The 21,068-nt window shown below is 58.2% G+C and overlaps 1 protein-coding gene and 1 long non-coding RNA gene across 4 annotated transcripts; both read left to right on the top strand.

The window, feature by feature from the left end:
- The first annotated feature begins 198 nt into the window (after window positions 1–198).
- Window positions 199–3,216, top strand: LOC137479116 (uncharacterized). Of its 3 annotated transcripts, none has more exons than XR_011001971.1 (3): window positions 199–269; window positions 600–813; window positions 1,228–3,216. It is a non-coding gene; the product is annotated as an uncharacterized lncRNA (long non-coding RNA). The 3 variants fall into 3 exon arrangements; XR_011001972.1 differs by having other exon boundaries at window positions 597–813; XR_011001970.1 differs by having other exon boundaries at window positions 205–813.
- Window positions 3,217–7,082: 3,866 nt separating this feature from the next.
- On the top strand, window positions 7,083–17,551 carry QSOX1 (quiescin sulfhydryl oxidase 1). Its single transcript, XM_068199392.1, has 12 exons — window positions 7,083–7,431; window positions 9,544–9,644; window positions 10,938–10,986; window positions 11,165–11,267; window positions 12,033–12,123; window positions 12,331–12,476; window positions 12,934–13,071; window positions 13,191–13,320; window positions 15,127–15,249; window positions 15,359–15,503; window positions 15,747–15,926; window positions 16,279–17,551. The coding sequence occupies exons 1-12, from the start codon at window positions 7,164–7,166 to the stop codon at window positions 17,004–17,006; spliced, it is 2,202 nt and encodes a 733-aa protein (XP_068055493.1). The 5' UTR covers window positions 7,083–7,163; the 3' UTR covers window positions 17,007–17,551.
- The last annotated feature ends 3,517 nt before the right edge of the window (window positions 17,552–21,068 follow it).

Genomic DNA, 21,068 nt, shown 5'->3' with positions numbered 1-21,068 from the left:
CAACAGTTCTGGAATTAAATTCTGCAGAACCTCAGTCTTGTTTTGTATTCCTAAATTGGTACAGCTCTGTAGAGCAGCTGTTAGCAACACCAATCCTGTCCTCACCAAGGATCAAATATTGCTCCCTGTAAACTTTATGTGCTGGTGGAACTTTTCTAAATCTTTGCTGTTTTCTTTCCAGGACAAGAAAAAACCAAATCACTTTAACACATGAAAGGTCCTGGAGCTCTGTAAGAGGACAGCCAAGCACTTGCAGTGCCAAACCACAGGTGTGGGCACGTGGTGATGGAGTGGCAGTGTGAAGGTGTGAGCCAGGGAGCACAGGTGTTTGTTGAGCCTCCTCAGTGCCTGTGGCCACCCCTGCTCCGGTACCTCTGCTGTGTTTTGGTGCCTTTTATTAATGTACAGCCCAGGAGAAAAGGCTTTGCTTTCCATTTACTGCAGACCCTGTACAAAACCCAGCATTGGTCTTTCCAGCTTGGAGGACACTGTGTGACCATCAACTCCTCACCTGCCTGGGAGGGCTGTTTGCATTTACCTGGGGTGACATGTATGAGCTAAACCACTGCAGTTATTTGTTCTTTGCTTTTCTTTAGCAGAGGTACCTCGTCCTGGAGGAGGACTTGTTGCATTCAGGCTTCTATTATGGAAGCAGCTTTGCTGCAGTCCCGCAGTGCCGGTGTGCCGTAGGGCTGGTCCTCAGTGGAGCGTGCTGGGGACACCGTCACAGCCCTCAGACAGGAGGATGTCACAGCCCTCTGACACCATCACAGCCCTCAGACAGACAGGAGGATGTCACAGCCCTCAGACACCGTCACAGCCCTCAAACAGGAGGATGTCACAGCCCTCAGACACCGTCACATCCCTCAGACAGGAGGATGTCACAGCCCTCAGACACCATCACAGCCCTCAGACAGACAGGAGGACGTCACAGCCCTCAGACAGACAGGAGGATGTCACAGCCCTCAGACACCGTCACAGCCCTCAGACAGGAGGATGTCACAGCCCTCAGACACCGTCACAGCTCTCAGACAGGAGGATGTCACAGCCCTCAGACACCATCACAGCCCTCAGACAGGAGGATGTCACAGCCCTCAGACACCATCACAGCCCTCAGACAGGAGGATGTCACAGCCCTCAGACACCATCACAGCCCTCAGACAGGAGGATGTCACAGCCCTCAGACACCGTCACATCCCTCAGACAGGAGGATGTCACAGCCCTCAGACACTGCCACAGCCCTCAGACAGACAGGAGGACGTCACAGCCCTCTGAGCTCGGCGGTTGAACCAGCCAAACGCAGTGCTAGGTCCTTGGATGTCCAAAGGGCTGAGGCCAAGTGGTGCTGCAGCCTCAGTGTCCTCATTAGTGAGCAGCAGGAGAGCACCCGTGCCGTGCCTTTCCTTGCCCTGCAATGATTTACTCCATGAGTCCTGTATTTTTGGACAATTGTCTACTTGCATCCATCCCTGGAAGGGGCTCAGAGTGCATTTCATGTTGAAAAAAAAAACCTGACTTGTGCTTCTCTGGCTGAAGAAGAGGCTTCCTTTGTAAACGGCTCAAGCTGTGGGAGTGCTGCCAAGGTGCTCTGGCGGGTGACGCAGCAAACTGCTGCATTGCTCCTGCTGTCCTTGCCCAGGATGCCCAGCAATCAGCGTGGTGAAGGCTCTCATTTCCTCATTTGCAAGTCTACGTTGCTTCACTTTGTCACTGACTTTCTACCCGTGATGTTTGTGCAACTCTTCCCAGAACCCTTGGAGCACAGTTACCTTTGGCAGCCGTTTCCCCTGTGGACCTGGTGAAACTCCTGGCTTGGGCAATGGCCAGCAGCTGCCTTCCCGATGGCACTCTGGATTGAGTGGGACTGCTTGGTGCCTCCCTTCCCAGGTACAGCCCACTCCCAGGTGCCTCCCTGGGGATGTGGTGCCAGCTGCAGCCATCCCACGTGCTAAAATGCCTGGCAGAGCACTGGAGCACTTGAAATGTTGACTCTGCTCCAGACGTGCTGTGCCCTGCCTAGCACAAGGGCTTCTGCAATGTCCAGGTTCTCATTAACACAGCCCTGAGAAGAAAAGGAGTTGGTGGGGAGCCGCTGAACACCAGCAGCTCTTCAGAGTGCAGGAAGGAGAGGAGGGGGGCTGCCCAGCTGCTGGCACCCAGCCCAGAGCATGGGCCATTGCCTGGCAGGAATGCAGATGAGATGTAATGGAGTTTGAAACTGTAGGGCACTCTCTGGGATGCTGGTCCTGTGGGGGGGAGGGAAAGGTACCCTGTGAGACCTGGAAAACTGGAGCAAACAAAACCCTAGCCTCTGTACCTTCCTGCCTCCTCATGAAAAAGGTCCTGCAGAAATTTGGGGAAAAGGAGGAGATTAGAGTAACTCTATTCAGGAGGGTGATGGTTGGGCAGGTTCGGGGGCATAGAGGAGACTCCTGGAGTACAGATACCTTCTTTTGCCTGCCAAGAGTGCTGATGGCCTGGAGAAGGTGTTAGTTCCTGCTCTGAATGTTTCTCTTGGCCCCAGTTTTCCAGCCCTTTGCGCCACCTGTACAAGACCTGCTGTGTCCCTTGGGCTGTGTTCCCTCCCTGATGTGGGTTTCCAGTGGCTTCCTCTTGCATGAAGTCTAGACTGACTCAAACTCAGATTTTGTCTGAGAATTTGCTGGAGGTGGAAGTAACACCACTTCTGGGGGGTGTCACAGCTACGATTTGATTTTATTCCAGCAAAATAAAGGAGGCTGCAGGGGATCCCAGTGCTCACGTGGCTCGGATTGAGGAGCTCAGCAAGGAGCCTGGTCCAGTGTCTGTGTCTGGCTGTGTTGCTCCAGGACTGATGGAGCCAGCACTGCTCAGTGAACCTGTGATTGGGCACAGCAGTCCTTGGAAGGTGAGACCTTGCTTACGTTGCAGGACTACTGTCAGAACAAGAGAGGAGTGCTCCGTTGTCATCCCTGTGGTATTCTCAGTTTCATGCGCTGCAATTAAACCACCTGGCAAATAATGATGTGGCAAATCTGGGCGGTGTGGCCTTCTCCAATCTGCTCCTTAAACCTGGGAACATGAGCTGGACTGGAAAACATCTGCTCTGTGCAGCCTGGGTCATGATAATCATTTATGACTGTTAGTAGATCTGAAATTTGCAGGTAAAACGTTTCCTACCCAGACATACCAATGACAGTGCCAGTTCCTCCTGGTCTCCCTGGATTCTTCTGAAAAGAGCAAGGGCAGCATGGCTGCTCTCCTTTGGAGCAGGGATGAATCAGCAGAGGGTGAATAGCAGGAGGCTGGTACTGCTGTATTCTCTCTGCAGATGCAAACTACGTGAACACATTCATCACATCCTGAGAATGCACCCCAGATTTTGCTTTTGTGCCTCTTGTTATTACAGGCTGGTTGGGCTTGAAAGGTAGAAATCAACAATTTCCGACCAAGCCTGTCTCGTGGAGTCAGCAATTCCCAGCTGCCAGTGGGGGCTTTGAGGGGCCATCCTGGTCTTCACAGGTGTCAGCCTGGCAGAGCCAATGCAGAGCATGGGAAGCAGTCGGGATGCGCATCCACTCCGGGTGTTATTCCCTGTCACAGCAAAGCTGGCAGGTTTGTGGCACAGATGCTGCCAAAGGTCTTGTCTGAAACCATACCTCAGCTGAGGTGTGACTTGTGCCACCAAAGAAAAAGTGCCACCTGGATTGGAATGTCAGGGAGGTGGCAGGTGGCACAATTTTCCCTTGCTCTGTGAGGGAAGTGAGGCTTTTTCTTTTTATTCACAGAAGGACCCCGCTTTGAGCAGTGCTGTGCTGCAGATCAAAGAGGACTTTCTTGAGTTCATCATCTTGTGAAGTCTGGAGAAAGGAAAACTATTGAGCTTCCTCTGCAGCTGGTATTTCCAAGGCGCTTGCAGGGGTGTTGGATGCAAACCTCTCTGAGCAGCCTGTGAAATGCCAGTGACGGGGCTGCCGTGATTGTATCATGAGTCTTGCATTGGTTGCGTGTTTTCCTTGGAGTCAGTTCCTGGAATCACACAATTAGGTAGGAACGTGTTCTATAATTTTCAAGGAAGAAAGTCCATTTCAGGATCTCCCTGTGGCCCTGAACCTTCACAACTAAAGGGGAATGAGGAGGTCCTGGGTCTGCTTGCCTGGCCATTTGGAACATTTTATAGACAGGTTCATGCTTTTTAAAATGGACAATAAAAGCCTTTCTCCATTTTCTGAAACGTAGTCTTTTCCATCACTTCAAAGGCTGAACACATAAAATCCAACCACTCTTTCCTTATCTCCTCTCTAACCTAGCACAGAGGTGATCTGAGTAGTTTTGTGTCTGAAAATGATCCATTTTAGGTGCACGAAACAAGTTTTGCAGGGCTTAAATTATTTTGGCGAGATTGTGGCCGCCTTTTGAGGTTCTCAGCCTGTTGATGTTGCCCACGCCTCACTGACTTCAAGGAGATTCCTGCTGGGTGTTAGTCTGGGAAAGGAGATTTTGTGAGCTTAATGAACTAAAGCCACGGCTCAGCTGCTGCACAGAGATTGTGCAGCACAGGGATCTCTGTGGTCATCCCATGGCCTTGCTGCAGAGTGAAGCACAACTCTCCCCAAAGTTAAGGATGCTGAGGTGGGCACTGAAGGCTTTGCTGTGAAAACCAAGTAGGTTCCTAAATGTGCAGTGGGAGCCTAAAGCTGACCTTTTAGGAGTGGTTGGGGCTCAGCAGGTGGACGTCCAGCATCACCCAGCACCTGTGTCCTGGTTTTGCTACCTTGCAGGTTCCATTGGCAGCCAGAGACAACAAAAAGGCATTTCTAAAACCTCCCCAGACTCCTGCTGGTTCTTGACTGCTATTATTTCATCTTAGTTGCTTTCAAATTCAATTTTAAAAGAGTTGTTTCAAAGCCTCTGCTTCATCTTTGGCTTCCCATGCCCTGTGTCAGGGTGTTCTGCAGTGAGAATATGTCTCTTCTCAGTCTGAGGTGCAAGAAAAGCCTCATCTCTTGCTTTGCAGCAGCATTCAAAGGGAAAAAAGGACTTTTGGGCAAGTCTGTGCCTGGAAAACTCCACACCCTGCTGCTGAAGGAGGCTATTACCTGGGGAGCCTTGGGGATGGGACGTGCCAGCTGGGCAGTAGGGTCGTGGGTAGCAGCCCAGCAGTTCCCGGGGCAGCAGGAAGCAGGAGCATCCCCACCCCAGGGCTCCGGGGGATGAGCAATGGCATGGCTCACCTCCAAAGGAGCCGGAGCCCCGGGGTGTGGGCTCCTGCCCCTCCGCCTTGCTGTTAGATGCTGCTTTTGCATCTAAAAAAGGATTCAAGGAATTTGGGCTGCCTGGGAGGAAGGGGTGAGCTGGATGGGGAGGATGCTGGCAATTACGCTGGCGCTGAGCACCTCTCCTTTGCCTTGATAACCTAATCAAGCTGATGAGCCCTTAAAATAAGGCTTTAACCTAGGGTGAGATAACGGTGGTGATCTCCCTGAACATGGGGATTTTTGCATTTTAATCACCAGCTGGATGAGGACAAGTCCTGGCAAAGTCTCTGTCAGTAGCGAGGGACTACCTTTCAGAGCAGCCCTGCACAGGCTAGGCTGTGTCTCTCTGCCTCCTGGTTAGACAACGAGGTATGATAATCCCTTAAGGACTTAATTACAGCTGACAGGGCTGGAGCAGACCATTTTTGGCCGCATTCCCATCAGCCTGGACCCACAGAAGATGGGTGGGAGCAATCCCGAGGGTTGTGTCCACCATGCTGTATCCCGCCAGGCCAGCCTGTGTCAGGGAGCCCCGTTTCCCAGAGCCGTGCCCCGTGTGGAGCCCCTGCCTTCCGCTGCCCTGGCAAGCCTGGGCTCTGGCAGGCCTGTTTTTCTAGCATGGCAAGTCCGCCTAAAATGCCTAGGTGGGGCCCAGCATGGATAATGGCCTTCCTGGGGACAGAGCCAGCAACAAGCCCTCAGCACCATGGGCACCCCCACTGCCAGAGGTTCCCTGGCCTCAGGGGCTGGGGAGGGAGTGGAGGGCTGGATTGTGGGGCTGTGTCCACCCTGGCAGTGCCTGGCTCTGCCCCGGAGCACTGAGCAACGGGCACCTTCCGTCCGGGTCTGGGAGCCGATGACGTGTGTGTGTGCGTGAGCAAGGGCACGGCTTGGCCTGGCCGGGAGGATGGAATCACAGAATCCTGGAATGGTCTGGGCTGCAGAGCATCTTAAAGAACATCTAAGGTCCATCATCCTGCCGACCCTTCCACTATCCCAGGTTGCTCCAAGTTCCATCCAGCCTGGCCCTGAGCACGTGCAGGGATAGGGCATCCACAGCTTCTCTGGGCAGCCTGTGCCAGGGCCTCACCTCCCTCACAGGGAAGACTTTTTTTTCCTAATATCTAATCTAACTCTCCGTTTGAAGACATTCCATCGAAGGGGCCACTGGGTTTAGAAGGCTGGTTTTTTAGGTGTAGAGCTGGATTTTGTGGGTGCCACTGGATGTCCTTGCTGAGTATCGCTGGCAGGTTTGGGGAGAGGGCAGGGATGTCTCCAGGGTCCCCATTCCACAGGGTGTCCAGGTGGTGCCCAGTGACGCTGGCTGATGTCAGGGCATCTGACCAGGGCGCTGCCCTCAGGGTGCCCATGATGGTGACAACGTGCGTTTTGGGGCTGAATCAGCTACCTTCGCCATTGCAGGATCACAGGTTCCTTTAGGCTGGAAAAGACCTAAATCACCGAGTCCAGCCTGTGCCCCAACACCACCCTGCCAGCCAGACCATGGCGCTCAGTGCCACGTCCACTCTTTCCTTTAACACCTCCAGGGACCATGACCCGCCACCTGCCGGGGCAGTCCTCACTTTATCAGAATTGTATCACTTTATGCCATTTGTCCCCTCACGGAAGGGTAACACCGCAGAAAAGGGAGGCGGGCGGTGAAGGAGGGGCGTCCTGGGCTCCTCCCCACGATGTGGGGCGCCGAGGGGGGCTGGAGGCCGGCCGTGTGCCGGCGGCGGGGGCTGTGGGCGCCCGTTTGTGCCGGGGCCGGTGAGGGGATGGCCGGTGAGGGGATGGCCGGTGAGGGGATGGCCGGTGAGGGGATCCCCGCGCCGGCCCCGCCCCGGCCCCGCCCCGGGGGCGGCGCTACGGGCGGCTCCGGGCGCTAAAGGCGGCTCCGGGCGGTGCCGGCCGGCCTGGCGGGCGATGTGGCGGCGGCGGGCGCGGGCCGGGGGCCGCGGGGGGCCGGCGGCTCTCCCGCCGCTCCTGCTGCTTTTCCTGCTGCTCCGGGTGCCCGCGGCGCGGCCCGGCCGCCTCTACTCGGCCTCTGACCCCCTGGAGCTGCTGGGGCCGGGGGCGGAGGGGCGGCTGCTGGGCTCCAGCAGCGCCTGGGCCGTCGAGTTCTTCGCCTCCTGGTGCGGGCACTGCATCCACTTCGCGCCCACATGGCGGGCTCTGGCCCACGACATCCGCGGTGAGTCCCCGGCCGCGCTGGCCCCCCTTCTCCTCATCCCCGCCTGCCCCATCGGCTCCCCGATCCCTCCCTGTGCCCTTGACCTTGCTACCCCCAACCCTTATCCCTGTCCTCTTCCGTCCGCACCCAGTGTCTCTGCCCCTGCACTCTCAAATTCCCCCTGCACCTCTGTTCACCTCATCTCTGTTCATCTCAGCGCCCCTAAATCCTCCTCCCTGTGCCCCTGCGCAGGGGGGTCCCGCTTCCCCCCAAGACCGGGAGCATCCTGCAATCCCTCCTGCGTCCTTGCCCCGTCGTCCTCCTCCTCTCCGCCCGCGCTCTTAAATCCTCCCTGCATCCCGGGCTTTGCATCCTCGTTCCCGAGAGCATCCCTGTATCCTGTGTCCTTCCCACTGCCGTCCCTCAATCCGCTCTGCCCTCCCCTCTGTCGGCTCCCCAGGATCCCCCTGCGGCCCAGCTCCAGCCTCCCTGGAACGTCAGCCGGGTGGGAAGGCCCAGCTCCCTGCCGGTGTCCAGGTTTTCCCCCCCACGATACCCAGGCCTGGCTCGGCAGCATCCCTGGACCCCCTTTGGCAGGGAGAAGCTCAGGCTGAGCCTGCCCCAGGCGTGGGGGGTCCCGCTGCCCCCCACACTTCCCCTCAGTGCCCGCAGGGATAGGGACAGCAGGTTGCTGGGCACTGATCCCAGCTGGTTTGTTCCCGGCTTTGACCTTGATGCCCGGCCTGGCCGGTGCCAGCCCCGCCCGGGGACCCGCACACCCCGCTGCTGGGCCCCTCGTCCTGCCGGGACTGCTCCTGCCTCCCCCGGCATCCCGGGGTGCTCGCAGCTTCTCCCTGTTATTGCGCTAATTGATCCAGCGCGGTGGCTGCCGCATGAGTCAGGGCGCCGGCCGGGCATCCCGTCCCTCCGAGGGGATGCCGTCCCTCCCTGGGGATGCCGTCAGAGCTCCCCAGCGGGCAGGATGTGAGGAATGGGGTGCGTGCCCGGGCCCCGCGGGGCAATGCCGGCTCTCCTGGCCCCTCTCCAAAAGAAGGCTCCCCCAGGGCTCCCTGCTCCAGAGGCCGGAGTGCGGATGGTGTGCCCGTGGAGGTGGGACGGGGAAGCCACCCCCGTGCTGCTCAGCATCGTCGCTGCCGTTCCCACGGGTAGATTTTCGGAGGAGTGGGCTGGACGGGGAGGATGCTTGGGTGACCTGCAGACACCACGTGCAGATGAGTATAGGAGCGTGCCTGGCTCCCTGCAGCAGGGCTCGTCACCAGCCCTCCTGTGCCACGAGTGCCAGGGCAGTGGGAAACAGCTCACCTGTCCCGTCACCTGAGACACGGGGCACTGTGTCCCTGCCTCCAGCATGCTCCTGCCTAGGCCAGCATGGGCTCCATCTGCGTGCCAGCGCCATGTCCCACTCCAAGGTTAAGGCAGGGCGTTCTCCAGCTTGTGTTCTTTACACTGAAAAAAAAAACATTTCAGAGTTGTATTCTGCATTTTCCTGCTGGTTTTCAGAGGCTGCTGCTTAAAATACCTCCATGCCCCCTTTCGTTCATCTGTTTTACCCCAGGGGCATGCTGGTCTTCACTGGGGAGTCACAAATGGGGAGCGGATGCTCAGAACCTGGGCAGGCTCTGCTGCAGTGCCCTGGCCTGACTGCTGGTTTTGGGTTGTTCCCTCTTGGTTATCAGCTATGCCCTTGGTCTGGGGTGAGACAAGCTGGAGCCTGTGTTCCTTACTCTCCCTGAGCTGTGGCTAGCCATCCCTCCTCTTCCCGGGAGCCAGGGCAGAGGCTGGACAGGCAGAACCAGCCGGGCAGGCAGTGTTGGGTAGAGCTGCCTGTGCTCCGGCACTGGCAGAGCAGGACGTGCAAAGCCGGCTCCCGCCTCACACGGCTTTCCCTGTGTTCCTGCTGCCCGGAAAGTAGGGCACCACACACCAGAACAGAGCACAGCCCTGGTGGTTCAGGCTTGCAAACCATCAGTTACTGTCCTGCAAGGGGCAAGCAGTGGTTTTGGGATCTGCCACTGGATCTCTCCTGTCTCTGGGAGCACTCCTGGGGAGGAGGGCGGTTTTTGGGGCCATGGGGGTGCTGAGCTGTGCTGACCTCATCCTCTGTCCCCACAGAGTGGAGGCCTGCAGTGATCCTGGCAGCCATTGACTGTGCCGATGAGGACAACCAACAAGTGTGCTCTGATTTCGGGATAACCGGCTTCCCCACCATGAAGGTGAGACTGTGTGCTGGCTACTGGCTGGGCTTCACTGTGCTTTCCCTTCTGGCCTCTTCTCTCTTGCTCAATCTGATTGACAGGGGTATTGCACCAAAATACTCCCCCTGGGGCTTTACAGGCTGAAGCTGTTTCACCCTTCCCCAGCACAGTTGTGTCCTGGCTGCAGCCAGTGCAGCTGCTGAGTGATGGAGCAACAAGGAGGGGGGAAAGCCAAAATGGTGTTTTGTGGCAAAACCTAGGGGCTGGATCTCTGTTAGTATGAGGGAGACTCTGAGTTCTGAGTTGGAAACATTTAAGAAAGGCTGTTTTGAGGGCAGAGAAAGGTTTCAGGCACAGGTTTTGGAGAAGGGCACAGGGATCCTGCGGGAGGTTGCAGCTCCTGGGAGCCTCCTGTGGTGGCTGGCAAGGAGCCATTCCTCCTCCTGGGCCTGTGCCCAGCCCTTTAGCTGTGTCAACACACTGCTCTGCAGAGCTTCCCGCTGCCGCTGCAAACGGAGCCTTGCTCCAACACAAGCAGTGAAGCCAAAGCACTCCAGGTGCCACAACCAGCAGTTAAAACCAGGATTGCCTTGAGATGGAATGGGCAGGGATGAGGGTTTTATCAGACATGCTCTCAGTCCCAGCTTACAGGCTCAGCTCCAGGTGGGGTCAGATTTGGGGTTTTTCAGGCAGGTTGACTTGCCCCGAGTGCCCACTGCCCTGGAACACTGATGGAAACGTCTCCTGGGGCAGGAACAAGTGCTGATGTGGCTGTGCCAAGATGTCAGTTGCTTCACGTCCTGTGTCCCTGCTGAGCACCTTTTGCAAACAGTCCCAGCTCCCAGCCCAGCCTGCAAAGCAAACACCTGGCTGATGCAACCTGGTGTTGCTGCTCTGGCTCTGCCCTGGGTACTGGAGCCATTGTGGGAGGCCAGGAGTGGGAAAACCCCCTTTTTCCTACTTTCTCAGAGCTCTGGAGCAAGGAGACTGGTTTGCAGGACTGGGAAGGTTCCAGCTGCCTCCCTGGGACCCCTGGAGACACCTGCTCCACTGCCTGCCAGTGCTCAGCCCTTGGCTGGACATGGCTCCCAGCCCATACCTGCATCCCTCCCCTCTGGGGATGCCCCAAAAGATGGGGACATGGCTGGGAGCTCCCTCTGTGCTGGCTGATGTCAGTTAGCAAGCTGCAGTGTTGTGGGGAAACTGAGGCAGAGCTGGTCTACAGGGAGCCTCAGCCTGCTGGGCTGCATTGCCTCCTGTCCCACTCCAAACACTCGCTCCAGTTTCCCCTTGTGTTTTTTCCCCTTTCAGTTCTTCAGAGCTTTTAGCAAGAAGCCAGAGGATGGGATAAGGATTACCAGTGAGTATTCAGAGCCATGGGGTTTTCTACCCTGGGTGTGAATGGCCCTGCTGCCCACACCTCCCATACACTGCAATATCAGGGAGCTCTGGGGGGCAGCTCCAAGCAGCTTCCCTTGGCTCAGCCCCTGGGATTGGCTTCCCCAGGACTAACCCCTTGGTGTCCTGTCCCCCTGCAGATCCCAGTGCCACTGTCGAGGACCTGCGCCATGCCATCATCACCAACCTTGAGCAGAGCCAGGATGCCTGGCCACCCGCCTGTCCTCCGCTGGAGCCAGCAAGGTAGGGGCAGCAGGGGCTGGGATGGCCTCTGTCCCGTGGGGAGCAGCTTTCTGGAACTCCTGAGCCCAAAATGAGCAAGGAGCAGCTACTGCATCACCCACGTCCCAGGGAGATGACCTGGCCAGGGTAGAGTTGTTTCCATGGCCCAAATGAGGTGGACCATGTTGTCGCATCTCCTAACGAACCTGCTCATCAGCCTTACTTAGAGCAAGCAATTCCTGAGCCCCAAATTCTTTGGGGCATGGCAGTGTCATACCATGCTGAGTGAGGCTGTGTTAGAAGCTTTTTCCTGTCCTGAAAAGGGATTTTGTTGGTATCTGAGTTGTCCTTGCTGGATGCAGGCAGTTGCTGCATTGTACTGAGAAGGAGCCTTTGGATTTCCCAGAGCAATGGTCGAGCCAGGCACATGCCTCAGGTACTCTGGTGCCTCTGTGTCTTAGACAAAAAAAAAAAAAAAATCAGCCCTGGTTCAAATTCATTGCTGTTTTTTACCCCTGGACAAGCGTGCAGCTCCCTCCTGCCCTGCCTGTGCTTTGTTTTCTACCTCCTTGGCCAAGCCCAGTGGGTTTTCTCAAAGCCTGTGAACCAGAGCAGAAAACTAGGCTGGAAACTTCATCAGGAGGAGTTGCCTGCTCAGTGGGGCTGATCCTGCACCACCATTCCCTGCCAAATTCCAGCGGGCAAGGCTGGAGCTCCTTGTGAAGGGGAGGGCAGAGCATCCTGCTGATGCTGAGGCACCTGCTGCTGTCCTCCTGTCTCTTGCAGTGCTGAGGAGGTTCACACCTTCTTCCAGAGGAACAAGGACCAGTACTTGGCACTCATCTTTGAGAAGAGCAACTCCTTCGTGGGCAGAGAGGTGGGTACAGCTGCATTTATCCCCCATTTCTCTGTCTCTGCTGCCTGATAACTCCTGTGTGCCTATGGCAGAGCAGCTCTCACCAGGAAGCCTCCCTGCCCAGCTTAGCCAGTGCCAGATGTTACACAGGGCACTGAACAGCTCTGCTGCCTCCCTGGTGGGGCTGGGGAATCCCTCTGCCCCCCCATCTGACCCTGGGGCTTGCAGGTGGCCCTGGACATGCTGCAGTACGAGAACATTGCAGTGAGGAGGGTGCTGAGCAGCGAGGAGGAACTCGTGCAGAAGTTTGGTGTCACCTCCTTCCCCTCTGGATACCTGCTCTTCCGCAACGGCTCCTCCTCCCGCCTGCCTGTGTGAGTGTGGGGCATGGCGGGGTGGCTCTGGGGATGCTGCTGAGGTGGCTCTGGGGATGCTGCTGGGGTACCAGCCTTGTGCCCCATTTCCCTGTCCTCCTTTGTACTTGTGGGAAGGTGCATTAGGAATGAGATTGGCTGGTGGGAGATTGCTGGTGGGCACTGGACTGCACTGCCAGCCCTGGCTGGAGCTGGAAGAAGGGAAAATCATTGTGACTGAGCTATTCTCTTCCCACATCTGCCTGGAGGTGGCATGATATGGCTTCCCGGGGCTCAGCTCCGCTCTGGGATGCACATAAGGCTACCCACTGCTGAGGCAGGTGGAGAGTATGGAGCACCCCATGCTCCCTCCGCAGGCTTGAGCTACCCACTTAGCTAAGCCTTCATCTCCTTGGCTTCCTTCCTTGGGGTCAGGTTTGGGAGGGACGAGGGACTTAGGGCTTCTCTTTCCTGGCAGGCACATAGAGGCGCGCTCCTTCTACACCTACTACCTGCGCACGCTCACGGGCATCACCCGCGGCTCCTACAAGCTGAACGCCACGGCCAGCACCCTCAACGACACGGACCGCGTGTCACACCCTCTGCGAGCCGACCGGTCAGACCCCTGCCCCTGCTGGGCAAGCCGGGCGGGGCGGGCGAGGGGCTGGGGCCTGGGGAAAGCCCTGGGGTGAGGATTAGCGGGCTGATGGAGCCGTGTTGCGCTGCCCTCCCCAGCTCCAAGCTGTACATGGCCGACCTGGAGTCCGCGCTGCACTACTCGCTGCGGGTGGAGGCTGCCCGTGCCTCCTCGCTGTCGGGAGCACAGCTGGCCGCCTTCAAGTGCTACGTGGCCACGCTGGTGAAGGTGAGGAGCCCTGGGTGTCAGGAGAGGAACTGCCTGTGCCTGCATTTGTCGTTTCTGAAATGCAAACAGTGCGGGCCACCGTGTCCTAGCACTCAGGGGCAGTGAAGCATGGCAGTCTGGTGTGGGCCCTGTGTCCTGCTGCTCAGTGTATCCCATGGCAGTCCCCGTCCTTGTGGATCTCCAAGCTCAGCCCAGAGTCCCAGTGGGAGCTAAGAGGGGGTGCTGGAGTGTTTCAAATTAGATATTTGTTGCCAGCTTTGGTGGCAGTGGGATCGTCACTTGTAGGAGGTGTCGAGACAGGAGGTCTTTTCAGAAGAGAGGCTGTCACCTGCTGGGGTGTCAGAGATGGTCACAGGAGTTTGTCACTCTGATATGGATGCTCAGCTCAAGGAGCCAGTCTCTGCAGGCTCCTTTGATAATAGTCCAGGAAAGGAACTCCCACTCTGAGTCAGGCTCCAGACAAGTCTAATTTAAGGTCTCCTTTTTTCTTCTATGTTGGGCCTGGCACAGCTGAAGTGACTGAGAGCTTTGAGCCAGCACAAGCAGGGCAGTTTAATTTCCTGCTGTGATGGAGTCCTGCTGCATTTGGCTGGTTTCTCCGCTGGGCCTGCAGGAGCCCTGTGTCCATCCCAATCCCTGTCACAGCCCAGGATACTTGGCAGACTGGGGCTGTGCTCTCCTTCTTTGCTCCCTCCTTTCTCACCCAGGCTCACACGCTCAGTTTGGACTTTGCTTGGCTCTCACTGATGTGCAAAACACCCCCTGCTCCCACCCCCATCTGCTCTCCCCCAGGAAAGAGCTCCAGACATGTGCCCGAAGTCCTCAGACCTTAATGTGGCTCTTCTGCCTGCCTCTGCCTGCCCTCACTCTTTCTCTCTTTAATGTGAACTACAGAGATAGGGAAATAAATCCCCGTGGCACCAGCTCCCTGCCCATGGGTATAAGCGTGGTTTTATTTGATCCATTTTTAATTCTTCCTGCAAACCTTCCCATCGATGAGCTGTGGCAGTGGGTGGTGGGTGCTGGTGCTTCCCCGGGGACGCTGAGCCTGCACTGCCATTGCCCTGCTCATCCACAGGACGGAGCAGCATCCCCAGGATTGCCAGCCCAGGGCTCAGCCTGGGGGAGCTCAGCCAGCAGGTCCCAGCCTTAACTCTTGCGTCCCCAAGAGGTATTAAAGGAAAGGAGAGGGGGAAAAGTCCTAACGGGGGAAAAGGTGATTCCTGGATGCAGGAACCTTCTGTCCAAGGAGTTGGGGGGGACACTGTGTTTGCAGCACAACATCAGGTCACAGACAATTCCCCTGCAAATGTGGGTCTTTTCATGTGATTCCCCATGGGCCTAGGAGGAAGAACAGCTCAGAGTCAGCAAACTCTTCTTCCTTTTCGCTTCTCCATCACTTCTCCTTTGTGCTGGTGTCCCCTTCTCCCCACAGGTCTGTCCCCCTGTCTGTCTGTTGGTGCCACGGGCTGCCAGGCTGCTTCTCTTCCAGGAGTGGTTTTAAAGTGCAGCTGCTAATCGGCTTTGCCAGACTTAGGGACAGAGTGGCTTTCTGCCTCCCTCAGTTGGGGCTGGGGTTTGGAGCCTGAACATGCACACAGGGACTTGCCACCCGGTGTGGGGGGACAAGCTGCAGCCCCCAGCCCCTCAGAGATAGGCACCAAAGCCTTGCCAGGACCACGCTGCTCTCCAGCAGAGGATGCTGGTGCTGCCCAGTGCCTGTGCTGGGGAGCCAGGGGTGCCTGTGGGCTGCCCTGTTGCTCCCAGGATGAAATCTGTTTTCTCACCCCTCTCCTCCCTCTGCAGTACTTCCCAGGGCGCCCCTGTGTGCAGACCTACCTGCAGACCCTGGATGCCTGGCTGAGGAACTGGACAGAGCCCGAGCTGCCCCGCACAGTTTTGAAGGAGGCCATGAAGAATAACAGAGATGTAAGATGCCCATGGGGACCCCCAGCCTCTGCTCTCCTTACCCCTGCCTCTTGCTCCCCAGCTGGCACTGCCTGCCAGCCCCATCACACCATGTCCATCTGTCCACCAGGCCTCCCACCCCTCGGTGCTCCCCACCAACGTGACCTGGGTGGGCTGCCAGGGCAGTGAACGCCACTTCCGTGGCTACCCCTGTGGGCTTTGGACCATCTTCCACCTGCTGACTGTCCAGGCTGCCCAGAACGGCCCTGACAAAGGTACTGGTGTCCCTGGGGGCATCAGGGGCTCAGGGAGGGAATGTCCAGCTGAGCTCTGGCATAGGTAGGGATGCTGCATATGGACGAAGGCTTGTTCCCCCCACTCCTTCATCTCATCCAGGGGCAGTTCCCATGGGGGACAAGAGACAGAGTTGTGGTGTGGGATTGCTACCTCAGCTGTGGGACTGTGGTGGTGGTGGCACAGGGGTGTCCAGACTCACCCCTGTGCTCTGCCTCCCCCAGAGTTACCCCTGGAGGTGCTGAGCACCATGCGCTGCTACGTCCGGCACTTCTTCGGCTGCCAGGAGTGCGCCGAGCACTTCGAGGCCATGGCGGCCAAGTCCATGGACAGGGTGGCCAGCAGGGAGGAGGCCGTCCTCTGGCTCTGGTCCCACCACAACGAGGTCAACGCTCGCCTGGCGGGTAAGGGGGGCTGCCACCAGGGGAGGTAAGGTGGAAGAACATCCCTCCTCCTGGATGGGTCTGGCAAATGGCTGCAGGGTGTAGCAGCGGGGGACATCCCTTGTTATTGTCCCCTGTCCCAGGGGACAGCAGCTGGTCACGCATCAGACTGCCCGGAGATACAGTTGGATCTTACGTGCTCCTTACAGGGAGCTTCCCAAAGCTGCTGTTTGCCCTCAGAGGACCCCTCCTCCCAAGGAGGCTCCTCCAAATGTCCCCATCCCCAGCTGCTGGACTCTCCATGGTGTTGATTGGGGGGGGAGGGTGCATCACATATCCCCTCTAACCCCCTCGCTGGCTGCGGTCCCTGCAGGAGGTGACACGGAGGACCCCAAGTTCCCCAAGCTGCAGTGGCCTCCGCCAGACTTGTGTCCCCAGTGCCACAAGGAGGAGCGGGGGGTCCATGCCTGGGAGGAGCCGGCCGTGGTCACCTTCCTCAAGGCACACTTCTCCCCGGCCAACATCTACATGGACTATGCCGAGCCCGACCCCATCCCCGTGGCCAGGGGAGGGACCGATGCCAGGCTGGACACAGAGGGCCCGCGAGGGGAGAGGGGGAGAGGAGAAGAGGAGGAAAAGGAGACGGAGGGAGAGGCGAGAGTCCCGGGGCACCCAGGCTCCCCCGAGCCACGGCGCCCCAGCATCGTGCGGCTGAACCCCAAGCTGCGGGAGGGGGGCGAGGACATCGTGGACCTGGATTCCTTCAGCGAGCAGCACTTCAAGAGCCAGGCGCTGCGAGCGGCCGCGGGCCGGCGCCGCCGCATCAGCAAGCGGGACACCATCGCCCTGCCCCGCGGTGCCGCGGCGGGCAGGGAGCGCCGGCGCGCCCCCGGCGTCCTGCTCCGGGACCAGGAGGAGGCTGGCGAGGGCCTGCGGAGGAGCCCCTGGCTGCGGGTGCTGGGACTGGGCTTCTCCCGCCTGGACATCAGCCTCTGCGTGGCCCTCTACTTCCTCTCCTCCATGTGCCTCCTGGGCATGTACACCTTCTTCCGCCTCCGCACCCGCGCCCGGAAAGGCCGCCCTGGCTTCCCCATGGCCTGAGAGGGGTTGAGGGGCCCGGGGGTCTTCCTAGGGTGGGTGAGCTGCTGGGGCAGGACACCCCTGGGACAGCGTTTTGTCCCGCAGCGGCCAGGGGTCTGGCACGTTTCCCTCAGGAGCTGCCCTGCTCAAGGCAGTTGCCTCACCGGGGGTAGGGGGTGGAAGGGAGGTGTCAGAGCATCCCCCTTTCAATTCACAGTGCCATGTTTTTGGACGTGTGGGAGCTGGGACATGAACAGTGGTTTGTGTTTTGGCACCCAGCTGCTCTCAGAAGCTCCCTGGCACTGGGCTGGTTTCAAACTGGGAAGCCCAGTGCTGTGCTGGAGAGCAGCCCATTGGGATCCAACCACTAGTGGGGCCAGGAGGGTGCAGGTTTAGCCCCCCAAGAAGGGGACACTGCTGGGTGGGGGCAGCAGTCATGGGTTCAGATGCATTTTATGTCCCCCCTCTTTGAGATGTGGCCCAGGGCCTCCCCATCTTTCCTCGCCCCCTCCCCATGCTGTTGTTCGTTCTCTGCTTGTCTTAGTGGAATAAATTATTTTTGCCGATGCCTGCCCTGTTGTGTTGGCTGGTCCCTGCCACGTGGGCATGCTGGACTACCACACCCCATTCCTGATGTCCCTGCTCCTGCCTCCACCCCAACCCGGGAACAGCACTTGGTATAAAAATCCTTTCAATATTTTTAAATACTATTGTATGTTTTCTCCTGCCGTTTGCTTGGGGATGATGCACCTCTGGGCAGCTGCCCCCTGTACAGCTGGTACATGCCCAGGGCTGGATGGCTCCTGTTTTATCCTTAAGCAGGGAGAGGCAGAAGGAAGTATGTGGGAGCCAGGAAGCTGCTGGAAAAAGGTTGGCATGAGCTGGGGAGCTGCAGTTCAGTGCTGACCAGGCCCGTGGTCTGGAGCAGGGAGACACACGGCAGCATCCCTGGGGACCAGGACTTCCGTGGGTGTGGGCCCCTTGCGCCTGTCCCCGATTCTCTCTGCCCTTTTATCCTTGTTAGGAATCATTAAGGAAAATGGTTGTTTTCCAGAGCCAGGACCCGGGCCATCTGCTCTCCCAGCGCTGCCTAAATCCCCCTGTAACAAATTCATTGGGATTACGCTGCCCTCCTCTAATCCTGGCCCATCCCCCCGCGTGGGGGATTTAAAAGGATTAGAGCCCGGCCGATAATAAACTTTATTAAGGGGGAGGGGGGGTGTCAATCCGATTTGGAGCCTTTTTCTTGATATCTTCACTTTGCCCAGGTGGGAGGTGAGGGCTGGTGGGATGGGGAGGAGGATGGAGAGGAGGGCGCTCAGCTCCGCCGCTGCCCTGGCTCCGGGAGCTCTGGCTCCCCCAGCCCTTCCTCCCTCACCTGCCCGTGAAATGAATTGTCTCCCTCTGTCTTTCCTTTAGTGTTTGTGCGTGGTCACGCCTCCAGGCGTTGTGGGGCTGGCACGCCTGTCCTGCCACCTCTGCCCCACTCGGCCTTGGCCATGTCTCTTGAGGGGTGCTCAGGGCCTCGTCCCAGCACGGAGCGGGGCTGGCTCCCCCGAGCCGGGTGCCGGCCCTGCCCACCGCCGGGTGATGGATGGGGAAGGTCTCATCGCTGCAGCCCTGCTGCCTCCTTCTCCTTGATTTCCCTGGGGGGTTCACCCCCAACATCAATAACCCCCCCACGCCAGCTGCTCCCGTGTGGGACCGAGGGATTGCGATGTGGGGCTGCCCGTGCTCACCTCAGCCCCAAAATCCGCCGGTGGGGTGGGCAGGGGTGCAGCACGTGGAGGGAGAGGGGCATTAGGGCTGGGGAGGTGGGCGCTGCCGGAAGGGGGTTAGCGGGATGCCCAGATTAGCATCCCCGCCAGGCCCGCAGCCTAAAGCTGCTGTGCGCGCAGGAAAAAGAGAGTCTAGTAAATAGACTTTCCGTAATCCTGTTTGCTGGAGTCCCAATCCTCCCGGCCCCGGCTCTCCCGACCTGTGGCACCGGGGTGTCCCCCTCCAACAGCTGGGGAGCCCCGGTGCGGGGCACAAAGGGGCTGCTGCCGGGCTCGGAGTGTCCCCCACACTCTGTCCCCTCTCAGGACGACTTGGGGACGGGTCCCCCCTCAGCCCCGCAGAGCGGGAGCAGCAGACTGCTGTGGCCACACTCACAGGGGGCACAGGCTGTCCCGGGGACCCAGCCCAAGCCCCCGAGGTGCCCTCCCTGCTGGGGTCACCCCGTCCCGGCCCTGCCACGAGCCTGGGGGTCCCTGGGGCCAATTACCCAAATGGCCGCAGGCTGCCGCGAGGCGGCCGCGATTCCCTAATACAGTTTACCCTCAAGTGCAATTTAATTTTCCGCGAGGCCGGGGGCCAGCCCCCCGCACAGCCAGCCACCTTCCCACCCCTTCAGCGCTCGCTCCTTCCAGCCTTGCCCGTCTTCCCTTTCCCTGCTCTTCGCAGGGAAGAGCTTTTCTCCACCGGCATCCCGTCTCCACACGCGCTGCAGCCATAAAATCACCGGGGGTTCGCTGAGCGCCGATTAATTTTCAATTGCAATTAGCAACGCCCCTGTCTGCGAGGGGAGAGGCTTTCCCTGGCTGCTGGTGAGTACCCGGCTCTCGATGTGCTTGTCCTCGCTCCAGGCCGCTCCTGCAGTAGGGATGTAAGTGGGAGGGAGTAATTATTGGGATAATTCAGATAGAATTGTCTATCTGGGGGGTGGGGGGCCGATGCTGCCCGGAGGGGAGGCGGCTTCATGGCAAAAGGTGGCAGTGGCAGCTTTGGACTTGCAAGGATGTCCCCACTTTGGTCTGGAGGAGCTGGTTTTGTCACATGAGGGGACTCGGAGCTGGGCTGACACCTGGCAAACTTGCTGCATGGGAGGCACAAAGCCTCAGCTCCATGGCACCTCCAAAGCTCTTTGGGGTTTGCTGATTGGGACAGAGCTGCACTCGCAGCCCCCAGGCATGAGTCAGGACCTTATGGTTTCCAGTTTTCCTTATATTTCCTTCTATTCCTTTCCATTTCCCCCAATTCTGCCTAGAAACCCCTTGTTGCACCAGGGGACAATGCACTGATGTCCCCATCGGTGCCACAGTGTCCAAGCCAACCCTAATTCCAATGTTCCCAGGGCTGGGGGACACAAAGGGAGGCTGGCTCTGTGTTTTGTCACAGGCTCTGGGATTTACCTGCATTTTATTAACGATGAATCCCAGCAGGGAAGGTGTGGGAGCAGCATCCCTGCTCGTCTGTGGGTTTTGCATCATCACCTCATGCTGCTCCTGTCGTCCTCTGGCTGCAGGGCCAGAGGGCTCCAGGCAATGCCAAGGAAGGAGCAGGGCATCTGTGCGGGGCCAGAGCCCCCCAAAAGTGCCCCAGAAATGCAACCTGATGAAAATCGACATTCACCCTGCTGCAGGCTGCTCACCGTGAGCCTTAGCTCTGATTTAGCTCTGGGAGGAGGAGAAAGCCTGGAGGGGAAACACTTCTCACCCACCACATATAACCCCCCTCTCTGGGCTCCACCAGGACCCAGCAGCATTTTGGGTGGCACAGAGACGATTTGCTGGGCAAGCACCTCGTGCCCATCTCAACCACCCTCTCCTTCCTGTGAGATGGGAAAAACAAACTCAAAAGAGACCAAAAAGCCCAAAGTGATCTAAAAAAATCCTTAAAGAGACCAAAAGATCCCCACCAACATAAGGAACAGATGGACAGCAGGAAGGATGGAGGGGAACAAAGCCGTGCTACCAGGAGAAGAAGGGATGAAGGCGCTGCTGGGAAGATGTGTGAGCGAGCACAGGAAGATACTGGTGAGGTGGTTTTTTTTGGTGGTGGCAGCCCCCCGACTCCCTCCCTAGCCCCCAGCTTCTCCAGGGTGAAGGCTCGGTGCTGTGTGGCTCCCTTTGCCCGCTCACCACTTCCATGAGTGATCCAGAGCAGGGCAGAGGGGGCTGGATCAATCTGGCAAAGCAGAAAAATGAATGAAAATTGAATTCCCCGAGGAGAAGGGGGTGGAGGGAGCTGTTATCCCGGCTGAGAGATAAATCAGAGAGTGCCAGAGAGCTGGGAGACCGCGGTGACTCCCAGCAGCGGTGG

The sequence above is a fragment of the Anomalospiza imberbis genome, chromosome 9, assembly GCF_031753505.1.
Source record: "Anomalospiza imberbis isolate Cuckoo-Finch-1a 21T00152 chromosome 9, ASM3175350v1, whole genome shotgun sequence".
Classification (NCBI taxonomy): Eukaryota; Metazoa; Chordata; class Aves; order Passeriformes; family Viduidae; genus Anomalospiza; species Anomalospiza imberbis.
The sequence above is the reverse complement of the archived record's forward strand: the minus strand, read 5'-3'. Positions and strand labels throughout refer to the sequence as shown.

Bases quoted from the DNA above. Each gene is read 5' to 3' on its own strand.
- QSOX1 (XM_068199392.1), top strand. From the start codon at position 7,164: ATGTGGCGGCGGCGGGCGCGGGCCGGGGGCCGCGGGGGGCCGGCGGCT. The intron at 13,321-15,126 runs GTGAGGAGCCCT...CTCCCTCTGCAG, and splicing joins ACGTGGCCACGCTGGTGAAG to TACTTCCCAGGGCGCCCCTG. The intron at 15,927-16,278 runs GTAAGGGGGGCT...CGGTCCCTGCAG, and splicing joins GGTCAACGCTCGCCTGGCGG to GAGGTGACACGGAGGACCCC.